General features: G+C 42.5%; 1 protein-coding gene across 4 annotated transcripts in view; it reads right to left on the minus strand.

The window, feature by feature from the left end:
• Window positions 1–9,124: 9,124 nt before the first annotated feature.
• The window catches only part of ADNP (activity dependent neuroprotector homeobox), a 31,792-nt gene continuing 17,660 nt past the window's right edge, over window positions 9,125–23,256 (minus strand). For 2 of the 4 annotated variants that reach the window (XM_087819164.1, XM_016214411.2), the window contains exons 2-4: window positions 19,726–19,838; window positions 17,903–17,995; window positions 9,125–13,286 (exon numbers count right to left, since the gene is read on the minus strand). In XM_087819164.1, the coding sequence (XP_087675290.1) occupies window positions 10,179–13,286; window positions 17,903–17,995; window positions 19,726–19,833 (3,309 nt within the window). In that variant the 5' untranslated portion in view covers window positions 19,834–19,838 and the 3' untranslated portion in view covers window positions 9,125–10,178. The remainder of the gene's footprint in view (window positions 13,287–17,902; window positions 17,996–19,725; window positions 19,839–23,256) is intronic. The other 2 variants (XM_087819165.1, XM_016214413.2) reach the window with 2 other exon arrangements.

Consider the following 23,256-nt stretch of genomic DNA (forward strand, 5'->3'; position numbering starts at 1 on the left):
AATGCTTATAAACTATTTTACGTTATGGAAGTCTGACTTTACATAGAGAAAGGTGCACCTCGTGTATGATTCCCTGAGTTTTCACACCTGTTCACCCCTCCCCCAGGTGGAGAAACAAACAAATAGCATGGTCAGCACCCAGAAGCCCCTCCTCCCCCTCCCAGGCGCTGCCGACCCCTGGGCTGTCCCCACCCTGACATCCAACGTCACAGTTGGTGTTGCAGGTCTCTGCCCCTGGGCTGGAGGGTGACTGGAGAAAGTACACACAGCACGTCCCCTTTGTGTCTGGCTCCGCGGCTGACTGTGCGATGGGAGGCGTCCCTGTGCAGCTGCGGATCGTTAATTCTCATGGCTGCGTCATATTGATCGGGACTGTTTTTAATGAAGGAAGCTTAGATCCTCACCGTGCCCCGGCCTGCTCAGGGGGAGCTCGGATTCGATGGAAAGTTCATTTTTCAGACAAGTGGTGAGGACACCAATTCCCAGGAGGCTGAGTATGTTGATCACTGGAGAGGCCGAGGCTTCTTTCTTCTTCCATGAAGGGGTGAAAGGCAATGTCATGAGATCAAGCCACAGCAACTTCAGTGGCCGAAAATAGAGACCCACAGGACCGAGGCTAAGAGCTTGTAGGCTGAGGTCAGCCGGCCTGGTGGCACCATCATCTCCTGTAGGCTTTAGCTGTGTGACCCTGGGCTAGCTGCTCACCCTCTCTGAGCCCAGCCTCCTCAATAAAATGCAGAGGCTAACGGCACCGGCCTGTTTGGTTGCTGTGTGGATGAAACAGATGACCTGCATGAGCACTTGGCTGGCCACTCCAAGCTCCCTGGGAGTTGCAGTGCCAAACAATGAACTTTTAGGGATACTTGGAGACACCTGGGGGAGGGAAGGCCAGACACAGAGCCTACCAGGTAGTCCTGACCTCGGTCCTTTGAGCTGCTGGGATTCTGGAGGCCCTGTCCTTGTGCCAGGTGACTGATAGGCATCTCCTCTAAAGCAAGTGCCCGACTTGCTCCTGTCAAGTAAATAAAAGCCTCGATACTGACTCAGCAGGTTCCAGAGCCCCTTGCAAGGGTCACTTTGCAGCCTAGAAAAGGGTGATCTTTTTTCTTTCTTTAGCAGCTGTTTTTGGACAGGGATGCCAGTAGAAAGGCCACTGCAGATTTTCATGAGAGGAAGGTTCTTCAGCCAGTCACCTCCCCCTTCTCCAGTGGATGTGAACTTCATGTCTGTCAAAGCAAGAGGCTCCAAGACGGTGGTCCCTGGCTTGACAGGAATGTGTGGTTTGCCCTGGACTGTTTGCAAATTGTTTTCATGTTGAGACAACTGGATAACCATCTGGGAAAAAGTGAGTTCCATACCTCCCTCTGCACACCATGAACAGTTCCAGAATTCCAAATGGATTAAAGAGGGGTTAAATGTATAAGAATTAATTTTTATCGTTGACACTATTACAGATGTCCCCCATCTGCCCACCTAAAATTTAATTTATGGAGGCAGAAATATTACAGAATCATACAAAATGTAGAAGCCATAAAAGCTAGATAAAATTGATAATATATATAAAAAATTAATCCTCTGCATGGCAGAAAATGGAAGACTCAACCAAGAAAACAAAACAAAACAAAAAAGAAACCCCAAAACAAAACAACAAAATCCTAAGCAAATTCAAAAGACAGATGACAAACAGGGAAAATATATTTGCAGCTCATATTACAGAGGGATAAGCTCCCTAATATATAAACAGCTCCTACAGATAAATAAGAGGGGAAGAAATAGAAAAACGCGCAAAGGATATGAACAGACATGTCACAGAAAATGCAAAAGGCTTTTAAACATTTGAAAAGCCAGTCCACAATCTATACCAATCAGTATGGAAGAAGATTGAAATTATTCAGTTTTCTCAGGCTGGCAAAAAGGAAATGTTTTTTGAAGACACCGTTGGTGAAATTTTAAAGAAACATTCATTCTTATACGTTGTTAGGAGGACCCCTTCTCGTGGAGGTCTGTGGGCTGTACCTGTCGGCATTAGAAATATGTATACCTTTCAGCCTAGTAATTCCACCCTTAGGGATCCAGCCTCTCCATATACACACAAGAGAAACGATAAATGCAAAATGTCATTCACTGCGCATTGAAGTCCCTAAAGATTGGAAAGAACCTAAGTGTCCATCACTATGGGATTGGTTTAATTATAGCACATCCATGCATATACACAAATAGGTGGAATCCCCTGATGTTGTAAAAATGGATTAGGCATTCTTTATTAAGCAGGACAGAAATGCCACCAAGATCAGAGATCCAAAGTGCATAAACATGCACATGCTATGCCACCATCTGTGTGTGAAAGAAAGGCACTGAAATTCTCTGGGAGGGTAAACAGAACTTTGAGAACAGTGAATATCTGTTTTGGGTAAGAGGTGGATGTTTCTCTTTTACTTTTGTATACCTTTTAAAAAATTTTTGGTGTTTACCTATTCAAAAAATTCAATTAAAATCAGTTGTCAGCAATTAAAAATTTGTGCAGCCCAGATAAAAATTGGAATTATCTGGCAATATTGGCCCACGTTCTTGCAAGGCAACAAGGAGCTACAGCTGAGTCGCTTTGGAGGGGCCATGCTCTCCAGGTGTCTCTCGTATCAAATGACTTCACTAATTGATTTTACCCCTCTGGCCCCTGTGGGTATTTGCATTTGAGAGCCTTAGAACTACGGAGAGCATGGGGTATGTGAAGAAATGCATCTAGGGCCGCTGTATGGTCATTGCAGTTCAAGCAACTGGCAGGCTGGTAAGCATCTCCGTGCCCTGATTTCAGATTCCATGGGGACGGGGTGGGGGACCCATTATAGAAATAGGTGCTTTCCACGGCTCTCTTTTTGGGAGTGACTGATACTAAGGCCAGACAAAGATATAAGAAAACTACAGACCAGTATCCATCATAAATATAGATGCAAACGTTCTCAAAAAAGTCTTAGCGGACTGAATCCAGCAACCTGTACAGCGGCTTATCCACCATCACCAAGTGGGATCTCCCAGAAATGCAAGGTTGGTTTAACATCTGAAAATCAATGTAACGCACTGTATTAGTAAAGGTCAAAAACCGTGTGATCACCTCAACAGAGGCAGAAAAAGCACCTGACAAAAATCCAGCCTCCGTTTGTGATAAAAGCTCCTCTTGAGGTGGAAAGGGGAGTTCTTGGGGAGGAGGGCTGGGGGATTTGTTGACGCCCCCGGGCACCTGGAGGCACCCAGGCACTTTCCTTCTCCTCTTAAAGCCAAATTCCAGTGTCTTATGGTCGCAAGCACGACCGCCTTGGAGTCTGGAAAGATTAAAAGCAGCCCTGACTCCGAGCAGCTGCTCCTGAGTCCCGTGGCTTCGCTGCGGATTCAAAGGCCCGGAGCTCCTACCAGCCGTGAGCTGCGTGCGTGTCAGGCTCGCACCGCTGGGTGGGGCGGGCGGGGGCTTGCTCTCCGCTGGGGCTTCGGCGTCTGCGGTGCCGGCCGCACGTGATGCGCGTTTGAGGAAGGGAAGGAGCAGGCCGCAGCGGACAAATGTACTTGGTCGGCATAAAGCTGTCTCTCCCCCAAAGAACCAAAGCGGCGCGGCCTGAATGCTGGTGGCCGCCCCTCCTCCCTCCCCAAGGACTTGCTCCCCAGGTGTTGAAAGGAGCAAACTAACAGTGGGCGTTTCAGCAGCACCGCTCTGCTCTTCGGGGAGAGCCAGGCCCCAGGCGCTGGCGAGGGGGGAGACCTGGAGGAGCACCCCAAGAACAAGGTACGTGCTTTTCTTCGGTTGGCGCATCCTGGCGGCTGCGCGGGGACTCCGGCCAGGGAGGAGCGGTTCTCCGTTTCGGCCCATGGCCTCATTGCGCGTGGGCCAGGGAGATGTGCGGGCATTCGCTTGCACGCGTGCAACGGTCTGCCACACACAGGCTGCATCTTCGAGTGCAGAGATGGTTTTTTTTAGGCTGCGTGACTGGTGTTTGTTGAGTAGGGGGTGACAGAAAAATGGTCTTACACAGGAAACCACTGGTGGCAAGCCTATTAATCGGGGGAGGACTCACCCTGTAGCCCCGGCCCGCTTGTATGTCTTTAAAACAGTGGTGCTCAGCCCTGGCCGGGAAGCGCGGCTGGTTAGAGCATCACCCCCGTAAGCCAAGGCTGTAGGTTGGACCCCCAGTCAGGGCACGTATGAGAGTCAACCAATGAATGCATCAGTAAGTGGAACAAGTCGTCTCTCTCCCTCTCTAAAATTAATAAAAATTTAAACAACAACAACCCCCAGTGGTTCTCAGTCCTGGCTGCACTTGGCTGCACATTGGAATCAGCTGGGCCACCCCAGCAGCCCAGTTACATCAGAGCCCCTGGGGGCGGCGCCTCGGCATGGCCAGCTTCTGTGCCCTCACTATGCGCCAGGGAGGGATCAGTGCTTTGAAAGGACAGCAGTCAAGAGATTTTTTAGAGGAGGGTTTCCTACCTCTTCTCAGTCATAACTACTGCACTTTGTTTTCCATACTTGACGAGGTTTCTTTTGAGAAGCGTAGTGGCCTCGCCCTCGCCTGCGTGGCTCGGTGGGTTCGGCGTGGTCCTGTGCACCCAGGGGCTGCTGGTTCAATTCCCGTCAGGGCACATGCCCAGGTTGGGGGAACGATCCCTGGTTGGGGGGCGTGCAGGAGGCAGCGGATCGAAGGTGTGCTCTCACATCGATGTTTCTCTCTTCCCACTTCCTCTCTCTCTCTGAAAGTCAAACTGTTCTATTAAAAGAAAGGTGTGACGGCCTCAACATCCACCCCGTGCTTTCCTGAGTTTGGTGTGGAACTGGATTTGAGTTGGTTTCTCTCTTGTGTTGAATTGATTCCACTCCAGGTCCAGAGATGGGTGCTGACTGATCTAAGCCAATCAAGGTAATCCTAGCTCAGCAGCTCACCAAGGTCCCTCTGTCCTAGGCCACCAGCCACAAAAACTTACTCTGTAACAGTCAGATGGGCTCTGAGTTTGAGTGTTGTTCAGTAGAGGGATACCCGCTCAGGGGAGGTGAGTGGAAGTGCCCGATGAACACCAGGGTGCCTGCCTAGGATGGCGACCGTGTGGGTGTCAGGATGAAAAGACAGAGGACCCGAGCCCTTGCGGATGTCACTGAGCGGCCTGCCCCACTCAGGCATAGCGGGTTACCTGTGTATCCCCTTTATTAAGCCGTCTTAGTTGGAGTTCCTGTTATCTTTCAGTGAGAATCTCATCTCATAAAAAGGGAGTCTAAAGCCAGGAGAATTAGGTAATTGAGAGACTTCCCTGGGAAGCTCTGAGCCTGAGCCATCTCTTGACTTCTAGCTCAGGTCCACTGGCACACACTAGGTAACACAAGGCACACCGAGACAGACATGAGGCTCAACCAATTCGTCGTCTCGCCTGGGCCAAGGAGAAAAATCTCATTTTGATGCGTGACCTGAACCCCTCTGATTTTCCTTTTTAACAAACAGAGTAAGTCTCGGGCTCACAGATCTCGGCAAGCGACTACAGGTGGCAAAAATGTAGTATGTTCCGTCCGCCTTGTCTTTATTTCTATGGATGGAGGCTTTCTTTCATTAAATGCCCCAAATCATGCCGGTTGTCCTTTTTCTGTAGAGACAGCTTTCCTTTTTAAGAAGGGGAATGGAAGTGCACTAAGTACATAAAGCAGTTTCTTAGGTAAATGCAGCAAAAATGATGATGGCAGCGTGAACGGGTGTGGCTCAGAAACGCTGCGTCGGGAAGTATGTGTTGGTTTAGAGACTGGGGCTCGTGTCTTTGCAGTCACAGCCGAGACAGCCTTCCTTACGAGGCCAGTCCTTCGCCAAGACCAGGGCTGCACGGTGTGGTTGGAATTCAGATAGCCTGGTCCAAGTTTGTTTCTCTGAAACAGGGCGCTAATACTCCCTTTAAAGGACTTTTATTTGGGGCCGGGGCAGGGCTGTTTTGAGGACTCAAATTCCCTTGGAATCTAGTGTTCCCCAGCTAGTCCCAGGACCTGTCGAGCACATATGTGCTCAGGATGTGAGCTGAGCTCCAGGCGTTTTTAGGAAGAGTGTCACACTCCTTGGCAAGGTATAGTCACATCTCTGGCCCGGATGTCCCCTCCTTGGAGGACAGGGCTCTGAGTTTGAGCCTCTTGGCTCCTTCCTCCCAGAGAAGCCCACTGAGCTTCAGATGCAGCCACCAGCAAGCTACGCAGTGGCCTCCAAGGCTGAGTCTTTACTTTCAATTCCTACACTCCCGGGTGGCTGCTTCCCTTTCCCAGCTGCCCCACTCTGCTCCCGTCCAGATGGCAGCCCATACAGAGCTTCCATCAAGTACATTGGAAAAGCCCTTTTATTTCTAGCTTTTTGCTGTCATTTTCAAAAAGGGGAACAATCTGCTTATTAGGACTTCCATTTTTGCTTCATTTAGTAATAAGACATTATAATAAAGTAGAGCAAGATTTTTTTTTTTTTTATTGCAAGAACCAGTTTAGGTTAAAATGGCTGTGCATCTAAGACCTGGTGGTGTACTGGGAGTAGGGGGCGGGGTTGTTTTTATCACAGATGCAAACACTGTATCCTGAAACACACGCGCCTGCAACTCATTTAAATAGACCCGGAGATCTTCATCTCCGTTCCCTCCGGAGCCTCTCTCCTGGAATAGACTTGCCCTTACTTCCTGTTCAGTTGGAGCACTCTGAAACCTGACTTCAGGATATGCAGTTGACACCCTATATGCTGAATTTTGAACACAGCCCCCACCAGTTTCAAGTTAGTGAATGTTCAAGTGGAATAAATTGATGGGAAGTAGCAGGATGCAATTACCAAATGGTGACTCTCATTTGGTGCAAGTTTGAATCGTTTTTTAAAGATAACCTTCCAGAAGCAGCTGGCAGAAAATGCCGTTTTTATTTTCTAGAAAATTTGACTCACTGTTGAGTTTATCTCAGCTGAAATAGCCTTTTTCTAGAACTCCTTATGGTGGCAAGTTGATGACCAACAGTTGGAACACCATTTTGGAATGGTGGGAGCTGCCTCTTCCTTTTATTTCCAATCTCCTGGGGGTTTATATTTTTACGATTTTGGTGAAACATGCCTGCAACTGGTGCCAACTCAGTGAGCAAACAGGTTAGAAACGAGGGTAACAATGGGTAGAGGACCACTGCTGAAGGGAGGGGCAGAAGGCTCACCTGAAGCTGTGAAACCCACTAAATGTCCTACTAACTTCATTAGCCAGGAGTGGACTTCACTCAAGCTAAGAGGTTCTCGAGCTTTAGTGGCGTATAATCAATCACCTAGGATGCTTCGGGGGCCCTATCTGGAGGGTTTGGTGCTGGTAGCCTACAGTGGAGGAGGGGGGACACCCTCCTGTGTGGCAGTCCTCACTTGGCTCCCAGTGGTGACTCAGATGGGGCACTACTCCCCTATCTGCTAGATGGCTCTTCTACCTGGACGCATTTGTTTTCTGAAATAGAGTGCATGTTTACCAACGGCCAGGATTCGGACCAGACACACAACTACAGGGCAATACAAGGCACAGACACTTCACAGCTTGGATCAAGAGGGGACAAAGAGCTGTTTGATAGAGACCCTGTAACTGTTCAGTGACAGGGAACCGGAGATGGGACAAAGACAATGCCTTGATGTGCTGAAAAGGGAGAAACATAGTGCTAGTTAGTCTGACTCTGGAACTCTCGAGAAATCTGAAGGGAAAAAGTACTCTGGAATCATGTTTTTAACACCCTGTTAAAAAGAAAATCTACAAAACTGTTCAACTTCCAGTTATATTCTCTAATTAAGCAGCAGTTTGCCACAGCTTTTGTTTCCAGATTATTCCAAAAGCAAACAGCAACAACATTCTTTTAAAATGGCTTTTATTGAGACATTTTTAGGGCTTCTGCAACATTGTTAGTTGGTCCACTTCTTAGGTGGCTAAACTTTTCTGAATGTCAACAAGGTCCACTCCCATCACCTCAGCAAGGAAGCACTCATCTGTCTCTGCTCAAACGTCCAACCAGACCCCTCCCCCCCATGGCTGTTTTGCACAAGTCTCTCATTAGTGTCCATGTAGAACTAATAAACCCAGGGCAAATTCTTCCCACCTGTTAATTAGGCAGAGTAATTTCAAAACAAATGTGAAATGGCTTAAATGCAGCTGGTATTACTATCCTCAAGTAAAAGACCTTCTCAATGCTGTTTTTCTTCTTCCTGATTTGGTATTTGGGGACATCCTGTCCTAAATATTAGCTGGTGTCCACAGAACTTATAACCTGTGTAGCAGAATTAAATTAGCCCCAACACACTAGAGATTCTAGTTTTATGGTTTCTCCTGTATTGAGTAGCAAGACTTAACATTTTAGGGGGAGGTTGGCCAAATTTCTACTCTCAGGTAACAAAAGCATTAACAAGATTAATCTTTTGGAAAGAGTCTTAGAAATTATAGAAACCAGCCACTTCAGACCTGAAACGTGGCTGACCAGCCTTTGCCTTCTGCATGGATTGGAGGATCCCATCATTGTCATAATCGCTGAAAATGTTGGCTAATTCTGCCTCCTTGTAACTTCCTTTCTTTAGTATGAGTTGCTCTTGGGAATCTCTGCATAGTAAATATACCAGCTCCTTCCATCTAGAAAGCCCTCCAAATAGGTGATCTCTAAAGCCTTTTTAAAAATAACAAGATGGTCAAGCTATACAAGAGTAGTTACTGTTTAGTACAATTGCTCCCAAAAGGTAAAAACTAACATTCACTCCATTTAGAAGGAAGAACACCAGGGCACTAAGATTCTGCTTGCAAATTAATGCCAATTTATGTTTACATCCTTTTATCATTGAGACATTTACATATATAAGCAGGCTACGATCCTTAACAAAAGGGGAAGTGAAAACCTAGAGGATATTTATTTTAGCAGTTAAAAAGGAAAAAGGCCAAAAGAACAAAAACAAAACCCCAAAACAAACCACCCCAAAGAATTTAACAGGTGCCTTGAAAGCCGCCTTGATGCCAAAGGCAGATCTTGGTCTTCCACCAGTCTCCGAAGTGGCCGTGGCTTCCATCTCCGATGAGAGAGAGCCATGGCATCAACTGGCACAGACATAATGGACACATAGGACTGAAATGTGTAAGAAAGCAAATATTTACATTAAGCACAATACAGCAATTTATTTAGATGCTTAAAATGAATACAAAGGGAAATAAAGATCACAAAATTATACATACTACAACAGTGTGTCATAGATGGTATAAATGAATACACCAGGTGGTGTTTAACTAAAGATAAAACTAAATATCCAAAATGCAGCACGCACTGGTTCGCTGCTTCAACACAACACACTTTCATACAGATCTAAAAGGTGTCAAAATTAGTAGCTGCAAAGTCAATTCTTGCATGTGATTTTAGCTTAAAAGATTTCAGAAAACATCTGAAATACCAGTTTTTGTTTGTCAGCTGTAATGTCAAGGATATTCAGAACAAGAAAAATTCTATAATACAAGAGAGTCCAGATATATATCTTACGTGGCTGGCCTCTGTTGCAAGATTGTACAAGGTTATGTGCAAAAACTAAGTCTGTTTAAAAAGTTTATACTAGCATAGTTTCAAGCTTTTGCTAGGTAAACTAGATACAGCGTTTATTACACAGCAAGGGCAACACTAAAAAAGAAACAAATCTATCATGGGTACACAATAACAATATCATAAGCATTACCTGAATATGTCTAAAAGACTGTACAAATATACATTTCAACTATTCAGAATGAATACGTGAAAAAAAAATCAAATTTCCCCAGTCTACTATACACATTGGACTGGTAGCTTGTATGTTGGCCCTATGCTACCATGTGAATCAGGATAACACTTCTTAAGGACATCCAATCAAACATTTTACAGAGGGAAAGAAATGTTGCGAAGGCAGATAAAATAAACCTCTGCTTTTCCTGTGCATTAGTGAGCCATCAGCTTATTCGTTTTTTACACTTAGTTACTGTGTCTGCCACAGCAAGTTCTAAAGCCAGACCAGCCAATCACGTGTCACAGAAATAACCACTGGGAACTGCAGTGGCCACATGTCCTTACAGCCTGATGACCCAGCACTCAGAAGGCAGTACCAGTTAGAATACAGTTTTGCAGCCATACTCAAAGAACAGAGTTCCAGGCTACAGCAAGTCACTGGTGCCAGAGAACCTACCACTTACGCTTGTTGGCTGCTCAGTTTAACTCCGGTTAAGCTGCCATGCATTGGCTCAGCTACTCCATCAGTCATGTTCTCAAACTGCTCCCCATCCTCACTGTCAATTGTGCTATTCTGCCACTCAATCTGTGGGTTGGACAAGCGCTCATCATTTTCAGATGCATTCTTCCACTGTGACTGGTCCTTGGACCAAAACCCTTCAACTTTTCCATAGGAACTATTCTTCCATTTCAACTGCTCTCTGTCACCTTGCATGGTAGCCTTTTTTTTGGCAGCTGGCTTACTGCTCCTTGCATCTTCACTCTGGGAAGACTCATCGGACCAGGTTCCTGGTTTCATTTCGCATGTGTTGTCCTCAAAGTCTGACGCTTGTTGGGAACCAGGGCCACTCTCAGATGGAGAAGCACCATCTTTCCACTCAACAACATCATCTTGGTCAACCTCACTATCAGAAGCATCATGCATTAGTTTGGTTGGTTCCTCAGTCAAATGAATAGTTTCATATTTTGAACCATCCACCTCTTTTTGGTCTAGCTTCTCAGATTCTAAAGCATCCTCAGAAATTACCTTCGGTATGTGCTCCTCTGGATTATCATTAGGAATTTTAGGCTCAACTTCAAAAACAGGGTCAAAAGGGCTACCACTTCCATTGGATTCTTCTTCCAAATTTTCAAAACTGTCTGAGGAACTGTCATCTTCCTTCCCAATGTGGAGCTTTTTGTCAGCAGTTTTACTAGCATTAACTCTGGAATCCTTCTCATCATGATTTTCAAATAACCACTCAGCATCAAAATCCATCTCATGCTTAACTTTGTTTAATTCTTTCATGTTGAAGCCCAGTAACACACCAGGCTTGTACTTCTCACAGTCTCGGACACACTTCTTCCTCTTGTTACTAAAATGGGAAGCAATGTCACTCTTCCACAACCATAAGCTGGCTGCCAGCTTCTCAATTTCTCTCCTGGTGGGATAGGGCTGCTTGTTGAAATACTTTGTTAGGAAGCTTTTCCTGGCTTCATAGGAATCATCTTCATGACCCTTGGGGTCTAAAGCTAAAACAACGGGTTCCTCGGGCTTCTCTTCAAAGAAGCTGGGTGAATCACTATCATCATCTAACTTCCGCTTCTTCAGCAAGGGAAATTCCATTTGCTCGTAAGTGCGCTTCACAGGTGCCAGTCCTGGTGACTGATTAAGCCGAGAGGGTGCATTTGTCTTATCCTGGCCATTCTGGGTCTTTCCAACACCCCTGCAGTGAACTAGATGCAGAGTGATAGTTGAGGCGGTCATGTTGCTGGTATACACACCAAGGCAATGGATACATTTGTAGGTGAGCTTTTTCTCCACTGGATGAACCGTCTGAATAACTTGGTGCCTCTCTCGTAAGTGATGTGCAAGTGCATCAGATATGGGTCCTTTTAGGATTGAAAAGCAAAGAGGGCAAAGGGTTTTCCCAACATCTTTTTTATAGGGCACTGCAGCTTGAGGTGAACTTTTAACAGGGGTGTCTGCCTTTTCCTGAACTTTTGGCTGTGGCTTTGGAGGGATTGGAGGGTTATTTTGGGCATGGTAAGCAACAGATTCAGCTGGGGCATCCCTCAGGTTGTATGTGGTTACAAGGAGATGAATGTTAGTGTGACTACCCTGCTGCAATGTCAAATCAAAACTCAAGGTAGAATCTGTTTTAGGTCCCATCTCTTCATCAATGTGAACCATCCTCATGTGTGCTGCCATCTTTTCCACATCATTGAAAGTTGAACGGCAATATGGACAAGACAGACCATGAATTAACATATGGTTGAGCAGGGTATCTGTGGGCAAGTAGCGATTACAGTAGAGGCATTTGCTAGTAAAATTGTGTATTTTCATAATGTAGTTGGCTACTGCTGGGACTTTCTCAGCTTTATGTTCTTTTTCGAAGTGCACACTATAGACATTTTCAGGAAAAAGCTCATTACAGATTGTACATATTTTCCACTTTTGGGTTGAGGAAGTATTGGTTGGGGGAGGGCCTGTGGCAGCTGCAGTAGGTTTGGAACTGGACTGACCTAATACTCTGGATGCCTGTGACTGGGACAGGGAAGGAGACTTTAACTGGCCTGATGAGAGAGAGGAGGCATTAGCAGACTGCAGAGAGTACCGTGCTGGTGCCTGGGACCTCTGCTCTGACCCAAGCCCGTAAGATCTTCCATTTCCACTTGGAAGTAGCTGCTTCACAGACTGAGACTGCTGAGGGATGGAAACTGGTGCGTTGCCACCTAGACCCAGTCTCATTGACTGACCAACGCCATAGCCCTGGCCTACAGATTTGACTCCGTAATTGTTCTGCTGTAGATGAACATTGGACATCACGTTGACTCCTGTAGAATTTAAGTTAGGCTTTGGTATTGAGAGTCGATTCACCATCTGCTGTGAAGGCAAAGACCGGACGTTTCCAGAAGCAAGGGCACCAATTCTTGACTGGAGTCCCATGCCCTTCTTCTCTTGAGGTTTGGGAGCAATTAGCATTAGAGGTTTGGATCGGGGAACTACCACGTTTGTGTGCCCAATCATGGCAGTGACCTGATAGCCTATGCGTTCATGGTCCTCGATGACATGTTGTACCAAAGCTTCATAGGACTTTGGCATGAAAAGGCATCGCTTGCAGTGAATACTACCCTCTTCCCGGGCATTTGAGCCCAAAGGGACAGCACCATTGAGTGATTTTTCGCCTGCCTTTGCTATGTAAGGTGCTGCTACATGCTGAAAATGTTCCCTGTAAATGTGCTTCCTAACTATTTCATAAAGAGGATCTCGGTAAGTGCACTTCTTACAGTAATAAACAGCTTGCTCCACACTGTCAGCCTGCTTAGGTTTAAGGCCATCATTTTTGCTTTTATCTTTGAAAGTGCTGAGGCTGCTACTTGGTGCGCTGGCGTTTGGAGCATGAAATATTTTAATGTGTGTTTCCAAAGTCTTTTTGTCTGCATTGAAGGTACAGTAGGGGCAATTAAGGAGAATCCTATTTTCAAAGTCTTCACTATGCACATTCCGGAAATGACTTTTGTAGGCAGAGAAGAATTTTGAAGAAAATGGACAAGCGCTGCAGCAAAAAGGTTTTGTCCGATAGTCCTAAAGAAAAGATAAGACTGGAATCAGAATGCCACTTCAGATAAGCAATAACAGGTTCTAAGTTTTTGTTCAGACATTCTCTATTCTTAAAAGATGTTACTTTTAGAACTGAAACTCTAAAGCATTGATTTTCTTTTGCAAAATAAATTTATGAAACATAAACTCAAATGAGAAAGCTGTTTTAAAGTAAATACTTTTGAGTCCCACAGTATAAGTTAAAAAACTCAATTTTAAGTTCTTCCTCAATGCTTAGAAGACCAAAATCACATCTGCTGATTGGTTGGTTGTACACAAAGACAAATGGCTTCAAGATAAACATTCTACAGTTAGAAATAACAAGAATAAACTGTGTAATCACTTTCACTCTGAATCAGTAAGGCTTCAGATTTACTATATAATACAATCCAGAGCCCAGTGTTGTAGTACAATTAGGCAATAAAATATAAAAATACACCTTTTATACTTCCCATCATGGAAAAATTTTTGTAGAAAAAAGGCACATCTCCAAAAATCTCTAACATTTTTTCTCTCTGATCGAAGTCCAGTATAGTATTCAGATTTCATTGGTGAGCAAAAAACTGATATGAAAGTAGGCTTTCTTCTACAAGTCATGCTGTTCTTTCTTAAGAAAGACCAGCCTCAAAAAAAGTGAATTTCTTTGATTCAAATTAAGAAGTAAAATAAAAATGTCCTACAGACTGTGAGGAGCCCATGATGTTACAAAAAGCTAGAAACTTTGGTATCAACGGGCAACTTCCAGAATTATGCTCATTAACACTTGTGTAGTTGGTCCTCTGATGAGGACAGGTGAAACACAAGGTTGGCCAGAGATTTTATTTTCTCCCTAGAAGTCTACTTTGTTTTAGAAACTGCTTTGAATCAAAATGAAACACTCCGTTTTTCCTTAAATCTCAACCCTTCTTTAGTGTTAGAATATGAGGCTTTGGGATTCAGAAAACTGAATAATGTGTCCCACTTGGAAGCTTTTGTATTCTAAGATTGTTGGTTAATACTTTTTCCTGGGGAATTAATAATAAGAAAGAATCAGGTAACTATACTATCAAATTTCTGAGGAAGAGTTTAAAAGTACTAATTCCCTGCCAAGTATGTTCTGATAGATGAACTGATCAATAATCCAGAATTAATAATTTATACTCAAACAGGTAACTGTAAAGTTTAAATTGACAATCACTTCTCCCTTTGGAAAAGGAAATACTACCTATTAACTCTACAACTTAAAAGGAAGGAAGGGTCTTGGTCCTCCCCTCTCAAGAAAAACAAGAACTGAAACACAGAAAAATAGTGGCTAGCCTAGAGGAACAGAATGTTGGAGGAAACACCTTAGGAATAGAAATAGTACTTTTTGGGGAGGGGAGAACACTGGTATATAATGGGCTTAAGAACTTCTAAGTAACAGAATTTCTAATTTTTACACTTGAAGTTTTAAGTCCAATGACGCAAAAGACACAAAGTTCTTTCTAGTTTTCCCCACCACTTAAGAAAATATGAAATACAGTCATGCATGACTTTACCAATAGATACACATTCTGAGGAACACATTGCTAGGTTCTGTCGCTGACCGAGATGGTACAGGCTACTACATACCTGGGCTACAGGACACAGCCTGTTGCTCCTAGGCTACAAACCCATGCGACATGCTACTATAGTGAATACTACAGGCAATTGTAACATGATGGTTAAGTATTGTGCATCTAAACATAGAAAAGATACAGTAAAAACATGGTATGAAAGATGAAAAGTGGTACACCTGTCTAGAGAGCACTTACCATGAACCATGAATGGAACCTGCAGGACTGGAAGATGCTCTGGGTGAGCGAGTGGTGAGTGAGTGGTAAGTGAATGTGAAGGCCTAAGACATTACTATACATGACTGTAGACATTAGAAACACTGTACATGCAGACTATTCTAAATTTATTTTTAAAAATTTCAAGAAATTAACCTTAGCCTACTGTAACTTTTTTAGTTTATAAACTTAAAAACTGTAACTAACTTTTTGACTCCTTTTATGGTAACAGCTCAAAGTATAAACACATTGTACAGCTGTATAAAATTTTTTTCTTTATATCCTTATTTTATAAGCTTTTTTCTATTTAATTAAAAAATATTTTAAAAACTTTTTTTGTTAAAAACTTACACACATCAGTCTAGACCTATACAGGGCCAGGATCATAATATCGCAGTCTTTAACTACCACGTCTTGTCCCACTGGAAGGTTTTCAGGGGCAGTAACACGCATGGAGTGTCATCTCTGATGAGAACAATGCTTTCTCCTGGAACACCTCCTAAAGGACCTGCTGGAGGCTCTTCTTGAGGTTTCACTCTCTTCAGAAATGTGTCCATGGTGGTTTCTTCATTATACGTTTTCTTGTAAGCACATAATGCACCATGAACATCCCTCTATTAATGAGAACCTTTTTCTTTGGGTCCATATTTTCAAACTTTTTAAGGAGCTCGAAGTCTGCAAAAGCTTCTGCCAAACCCTTCACTGTGAAGTTTCCTGGAGATTTTTTCTTCTCCTGTGGTTTCCTTTTCTCTTGCCTTTTCTTTCGCTATGTGCTCCTGTTTCACAACTAATGAGTCATTAGTCAATTCCTCAGGAACCATTTTCTAGGAGCTCCTCAATGTTATCCTTACCCATATTCAGGTTAAAGTGGTTCACCATCGTTCAGCCACAGCGTGACTGATTTTTGCAACCTTCTCACCCCTTGCAAATCCTTTGAAGTCATGGACGAACCTCTTGTGTGTCTTCTTCCAGATGCTCTTCATATATTCCTAGGTGACACCACCCTAAGCAAGGTTCTTATGCAGCCATAGATATTGTAATCCTTCTAGAATTTCATGTCTTCTCAGTATTTTTCTGTTGCAGCAAGAGCCTGGGCAAAGGTCCTGGCTTTAAAAGTTGCTATAACTCCTTGATCCATTGGTTGGATGAAAGAGGTGGTGTTTGGATGGAGAAACACTACTTTGACACTGGGGTGAAGATCACCAATAAAAGGAGGATGCCCAGCAGCATTATCAACAATAAGCACAATCTTGAAAGGTATGTTATTCTCCAAATACTATTTCTCCATTTTGCTGATGTAGCAACTCCAGAGGGCATCTTGGAACAGAAGCTGGGTGATCCATGACTTCCTACTGCTTCTGTAGTATACTATCAGTGTGTGCTTACTGATATGGTTGAAGACTCTGGGTTTCTCACTGTGCCAGATCACAAATGGTTTCAATCTGTAGCCTGCAACACTGCCCCCAAGCAAGACTGCTATCCTGTCCTTAAAGCCTTGAAACCTGGCATTGACTTGCCCTCATGACTGAAGTCCTTACAGACATGTTTCCAGAGTAGGGAGGTTTCGTCCATATAGAATATTTGCTCTGGCAAGTAATTTTCCTCCACGACCAGCTTATATATAGTTTCCAAAAATTCTGCAGCTGCCTTTCACATCAGCACTTGTAGACTCACCACTCACTTTCACATTATGTAATGAATAATAATTCATTCATGAATCCTTTAAACCACCCAGAGCCAGCAGTACATTCAACACCACCATTTTGCTCTGGCTGTGACTGTCATGGTGCTGAGGTATATGCTTCCATGTGTGGTCTTCAATCCAGGTCATTATAAGTTTCTCCGTGTTTGATATAGACCCTTCTTGAATTTTTGTTAGTCTCGTTGCCTTCAATGAAGCAGATCCTTTAATAGCTTCTGTCACTTTGTTCTTGTTCAAGATTGTAGCTATAGTGGAATGGGACATGCCTGACTGCTGAGCAATAACCATCATTGGTTTTCCACCTTCATAGTCCTTAATTACTCTTAATTTTATTTCCATGTCAGTCACTTGACATGGCTTCTCACTGTCAACATTAGCAGTGGATTTTGTATGCTTAGGAGTCACGATGATCAAAACAATCAAGATTAAATCAAGCACAAGAGAAATGATGCAATCAAGAGACGTGGTAAACAGGTGTATGAAGCTGTTTCTGGTGTAACACAGCATACTGTTCTACGGCAAACTCTTTTATGTGACTAGAAAGAATATACTCTTAAATAACAATAAAAAGTATAACAGTAAATATACAAACCAATAACATGGTTTATCATCATTATCAAATATTATGTACTGTACATAATTGTATATGCTATTTTTTTTTAATCCTTACCCAAGGATATGTTTTTTTATTTTTAGAGAGAGGGAGAGAGAAACATCAATTGGCTGCCTCCTGAACGCACTCTGAGACCAGGGAAGAAACCTGCAACCTAGTTATGTACCTTGACCAGGAATTGAAAGCAACCTTTTGGTGTATGGAACAATACTCCAACCAACCAAGCCACCTGGCCAGGGCTATGCTATACTTTTATATGATTGGCAGCATCACCACTAGCACGAGTAATGCGTCACACCACTGTCTTACGACAACTTCAACATCATTAGGCGATAGGAATTTTTCAGCCTATCATAATCTTATGGGACCACCAGTGTATTATTCAGCCCATTGTTGACAAAAAAGGCATTACGCGGCACATGACTATACCCAGTTTTGACCTTTTCTACTGTGAAAGGCCTAGAGCTGAGAAGGGAGCACACCTGGTCCCACTTACCTGACTTTTTGTGAGTGAAGGGTCCCATAGTCCTACATCCTCCCACGTAGTGTTTTTCAAATAAAAGTCATTAGGTTCAAACTGTTTAAAGTCCTAGAAAACAGTGAAAGAAGTTTACAAAAATATAGTGGTATCAACTCTAGCCCAACCTTACTTATATAGCCCTTCTCTTAACCAGGATTGGAGTGATGTACCAGAGAATCAACCCCACCAAGAACTAAACTAGGAGCCATGCAGCTCTTAGGAAATACAAAAAGGCATATGGAAGTTGCAGTGAGCATTTTATCAACTGAACATTCCCCTAAAGGTCTGCCAGGTTTCCAAGGAAAACGTTCAAAGTTCTGATTAAAAAGTTTAGCCACAGATTAATGCCGAAGTACCCTTCATCAGTTGTAATGTTCACTTATAGCACTAGAGATGTGATATTCTGGTTCTGTGCAATAAATAAATAAATTAGGAGTGGGGTGGGGGGAAGACTGGACTGGGAAGAAAACTCAAGATTTCTGAACCCCAAAAGGAAGAAAGCTATTCAAAGAAAAACAGTATTATATTAAATTTATACTCTTATATAAAAATTTAATGGCCTGCTTCCTCCCAGGCTAAGAAGATAAAAAGTCTAAGGGTATAATTCCCTTTGCTCCTAAAAGGTTCACAGTTCAGGGTGGGAAAATCAAATACATGTAAATTCCAGGACATGTAATGGGTGTAAACATGGGAGGAAAAAATCAAATGCAGGATAGAAAAGGTACCTTATTTACATTATTTATTCTATGAAGATTACCCCACTGAGTGTGATTTGAATGGACTATTTCATCAGGCAGATTTACCTGAACTTGAGGGGTTGGAGAGGGAGTGGAGTGATCTTTCACACTGGGGACAACTTATCTAGAGAAGCCTCAGTCTACATAATAAAAGCCTAGAGACTATTAGTGGGACTCAGGAAAAGAAAACTTGTTGAATAAAGGAAATTGCTTTTTTACTTTCAACTCCATCCAAACATTTACTGAGTGCCTATTTTGTCCCCAGCACTGTGCTAGGGATACACGGATGGACAAAGTAGTTCTGGTCCCTGACCAGCTGGGACCTAAAGGCTAGTAGGGAAAACAGCTTTAAACATTTCTTGTCAACCAGAGAGGCTTTGTTGACCAACTAAATGTAAGACCTGGAGCAATGAGATCTGGAAAAGGAGGAACTAATGCACTGGCTATCCCACAGGGCTGTTATAAATAAAGCTCACAGAACAAAAGACTAGAAAAAGTCTGTAAAGTCCAAACTGTTACACAAGGGGAAGATGGGTCTATGATGGGTCAAAAGGGCCAACAAATGCCTAAATCCTATGGAAAGACAACAAGCACCCAAACCACCATGACTCAACAATCAGAAGGTCAACCAGAACATTCAGGTATATCAGAATGGGAACAGGCTCTGGAGTCCCACAGACAAACCCCCTGCCACATGCATAGCTATGAGGTGGACCTATTTCCTTACAGTTTCTTCACTTGTAAATTGGAGATAAGAATTTCTACATCCCTCCAGGGGTTGTTTTAAGGACTTGAAATTTGGAGACAATTTTAAAGTGAGTAAACTGCCTGACTTGTGTATGTCCTCAATAGTTTAACTGCTTTTGCTTCAGGATGGAAAGATGAAAAAGCCCATTTTAGGGACAAGGGAACAAGTTAGGCTAATTGAGAAAGCTTTGTCAAAGTTAATGCTGAGGTTCAAAATCAGAATCATACCTAAGAGTTCACCATCCTGGCCACTGACACAAAGTAATGGATCAGAAGCTGAGTCATGTTAAAATTAAAAAATGGCATGCTACTTACTTCTATGTGTTCTTTACAGTATTCCAACCCAATGTCACTAAGTATTTTTTTCACAGTTTTCCGGGCTTTTCTTAAACTGCCAAGATTGTTGACAGGAAGTTGGAACATAGTTTCTATTGGAAAAAAAAATTTAAGTCAAGTCAAAACATGTACAAGTTGTAATAATTACTAATTCCACTGATGGTAGGATCAAAAACCCTGGCCCAGTTTGACAAAAAAAAAAAAAAAAAAAAAAAAAGTAGACATTCTATTATGTTCTGAATACTTAAAGCAGGCAGGCAAAACAAGTGCTCTCTGATCTTTTCTATTTTTAACAAGACATTTTATGTTACAGATTGACTGAGTCTAGCCTAGCACAATTGTGATTAAACTTTTGGTGATGGACTTTTAAAGTTGAGAATTAGGTTAATAATACCAATTGATTATTTTAAAATCAAGTGTGAGTGCTTTTCTCCTCGTGATGTCGAACCTCTGAAAATAGAAAATGCTCACCATTTCAGCATTATTACCACATAATTTTGAGTGTCAGGAAAAAGCAGCCTTTGTTGTCTGGGAATTGTCTCGAACATTGCTATTCTTTTATTTAAAATGACTTGTATTCTTTCTTTTTAAAATAAAATATCTTTTTGATTTTAGAGAGAAACATCGATCAGTTGGTTGACTCCCGCATGTGCCCAGACCAGGGATCGAGCCTGCAACCTGGGCATGTGCCTTGACTGGAAATCGAACCAGCGACCTTTCGGTGCTCGGGATGATGCTCAACCAACTGAGCCACACTGGCCAGGGCTTGCTATGGTATTCTTAAAGGAACATTCTTAAAAGTTTCTGTATACTACTCAAATTAAAGACACTAATGATTGTGTAACTTGACTCTCAGCCAGCTCCATACCTGGCTGGACAAAGGAACTTGCTTATGGCCACGGAATGAATGCTGAGATGGGGAAAGCTGGGCACAGCATCAGAGCAAATAATGGTAACTGTTATACGACTTTAGAGGATATTGAAAAATGAAAAGCCTGTATGTGTGTGAGGGAATTGAAAAATTATTTAAATGACATATCAAAGAAGAAAACTTAGATCTATTTTTCCCAAGGTCCTTAAAAACAATGGTTAAAAAAATAAAATTAGTAAAACTTGGGTGGATGAGAATGTGTATAACTTCCAATGAGATCATAAATATTTCTTATAAAATACGGTAACAATTTATCATCAACTTAATAATCTAAATCAATTCTGCAGGATATAAAGCAGTTCTAAAAACCAAAAACAAAGGCAAAACTCAAAAAGCTAAAGCATCAAAGAATTAAAATGTAATACATGTAAACTTGCTTTTCTAATTAAGAAAGGCTGTTACTCTATGATACCACTACCATTTGTAAACCACAATCCTAAAGTCAACTAATCCAAATGTAATACCATGTTATTTATTATTCCAATCCAAAAATCAATATTAACTATGAAAAATGGAACAAAAGTAAAAAGGGTGACACCTACCAAAACAAACAGTAACTCCTAGAAATTCTGAATCTGGATATGTTACCAGAACTTATAAGTCTCAATGAGCATTTACAAAGATTCTTCTTTGTGTGTGTGCTTTGCTTTAAACACTTTTCTCAATATACAAAACAGGCACACAGCACAAGAATACAAGCAAAGAAGGCTTCCCCTACTCCTATCCTCTAGCCATGCAGCACCCCTTCCCAGAAGGGGCTACGGTTACCATTTCTTGCGTATACTTCTGCAGCTTCTCTATGTCTCTAACAAGCCAGCCAAAGGTGCCTTGAAAGAAAGCCTCCAACAAACTACCAGTTAATGTCAATTATTATGGGCTATAAAAAGAGCTCAAGGACCCTATATATGTATTTTTTCAGCCTCCTGCCTGCAGTTAAGAGACAACTTCAAATCAAGGCCTGGCTCCAGGGTTTATTAATGTTACTATTTGATTCCTGTCTAAATACTTTTACAAGAATTACCCCTGGCCTCCTCCCCATCCCTCAGAAGCCTTCTGAATTAGAAATCTGGGGAAGGTGTCCATACCTTAAGTGACTGAAGCGTAGGCAGAGAAGTAAACAGGAAACTCACTGCCTGAGATTAAGGACAGTTTTTCACTTTTAAATAGAAAGAAAGCTAAAGACAAAATATTTAGTCATTACTCTTAGGGAGGAAGATGTCTTATAATAATGTTGAAAATGACATTGTATAGAGATGGGCTTGCTTTCTCTCCAGATTTGTCCCCTACTGGCTAATCCTTTCTCTTGAGCTATCCTGACTATCAGAATGGCCATTTTCACAAGGTCAGCACTATTATCCCCAATACCAAGGAGAGCTCCCTTCAGCCAAACCATAAACCTCACAGCTCATGGGATAAAAAGGGGAAAATATTCAATTTAACAGAATGGTTCCACTGTTCATTTGTTCATCAATCATTTTTGGAGCACCTACACTTTGCCAGACAACAAACTAGAAATAGAGAGATTAACAGAACACAGTTCTTACCCTTCAACAGTCCATCAATTCTAGGGAACAGACTTAGAGCTCACAGTAGGCACGAGGTCACTGGAGTAAAGAAGGTATTGTTTTTGCCTGCCCAACTTCCTCTTTGAACAAGCCCTGCCGCTGATGTGTGGTCAGTTAGGAGGAGACCTTTGTCCTTTAGAGCAGTGTGTATATGACTCAGGTCAACCAATTAGAGTAGCCTACCTGTGTAGACAAGTACAGAGCTGGGCATGTGCACGAAACAGGGCTGACAGTGATGCTGAAAAGGGAACCAGAACCTGCCACTACATGGAGAAAAAAGGGAGAGAGAGATTCCTGCTGACACTGTGTAAGGTCCTCAATCCACCTGTGCCTGAAAGCCAGCCCCACTACCCCCCGATTTTTCAGAAGTAAGAGCAAACAAATTATCATTTTTGCTTGAGCTTTGGTTCATGTCACTTGTTACCAAAAGTCTTGGTAGTCCTGCAGTGGGACAGAGAAGAGGAAGTCAGTAAGAGGGAAGATGGGGAATTTTGTGCAAAATAATTATACTTGTAACTGGGTCTACTGGCAGAATAGAAGTTTGTCAGGAAGATGTAGTTATTCTGAAAGATGCTTTGGCCCTGGTTTCATTAATCAAAAACACAATATGGAAAGAGTAAAACATTTTCTAACTTCTAAGAATCTGGGGAAAGCTCAACGACCTATTAATAAAAGAACAAACATTTGGAAGTGTTTTATTAACACAACTGAAGATAAGTAGCTTTTGGGTAAGCATGTAACACTTGATGAACTAGACTTAAATCATTTTTTCCCCAGAATGATTTAAATTTATTGTTGAATGAATGATTTAGTCACATGCCTTCTTCCTACTGATCTTTGCAAATTATACCCTTACCTACTGACTGTGGCCAAAACACTGAAGTTTTACTAATCCTGGGCCAAACTCCTACTCACATGCTTTCATTGGATGACCAAAATAAAAATCTAAGATCCACAGCCCTAGGCTACAGATGAATTAAAACCATATAAATTATATACAATAAGACTGATCAA

Source organism: Miniopterus natalensis, chromosome 7 (genome assembly GCF_054644295.1).
Source record: "Miniopterus natalensis isolate mMinNat1 chromosome 7, mMinNat1.hap1, whole genome shotgun sequence".
Taxonomy (NCBI): Eukaryota; Metazoa; Chordata; class Mammalia; order Chiroptera; family Miniopteridae; genus Miniopterus; species Miniopterus natalensis.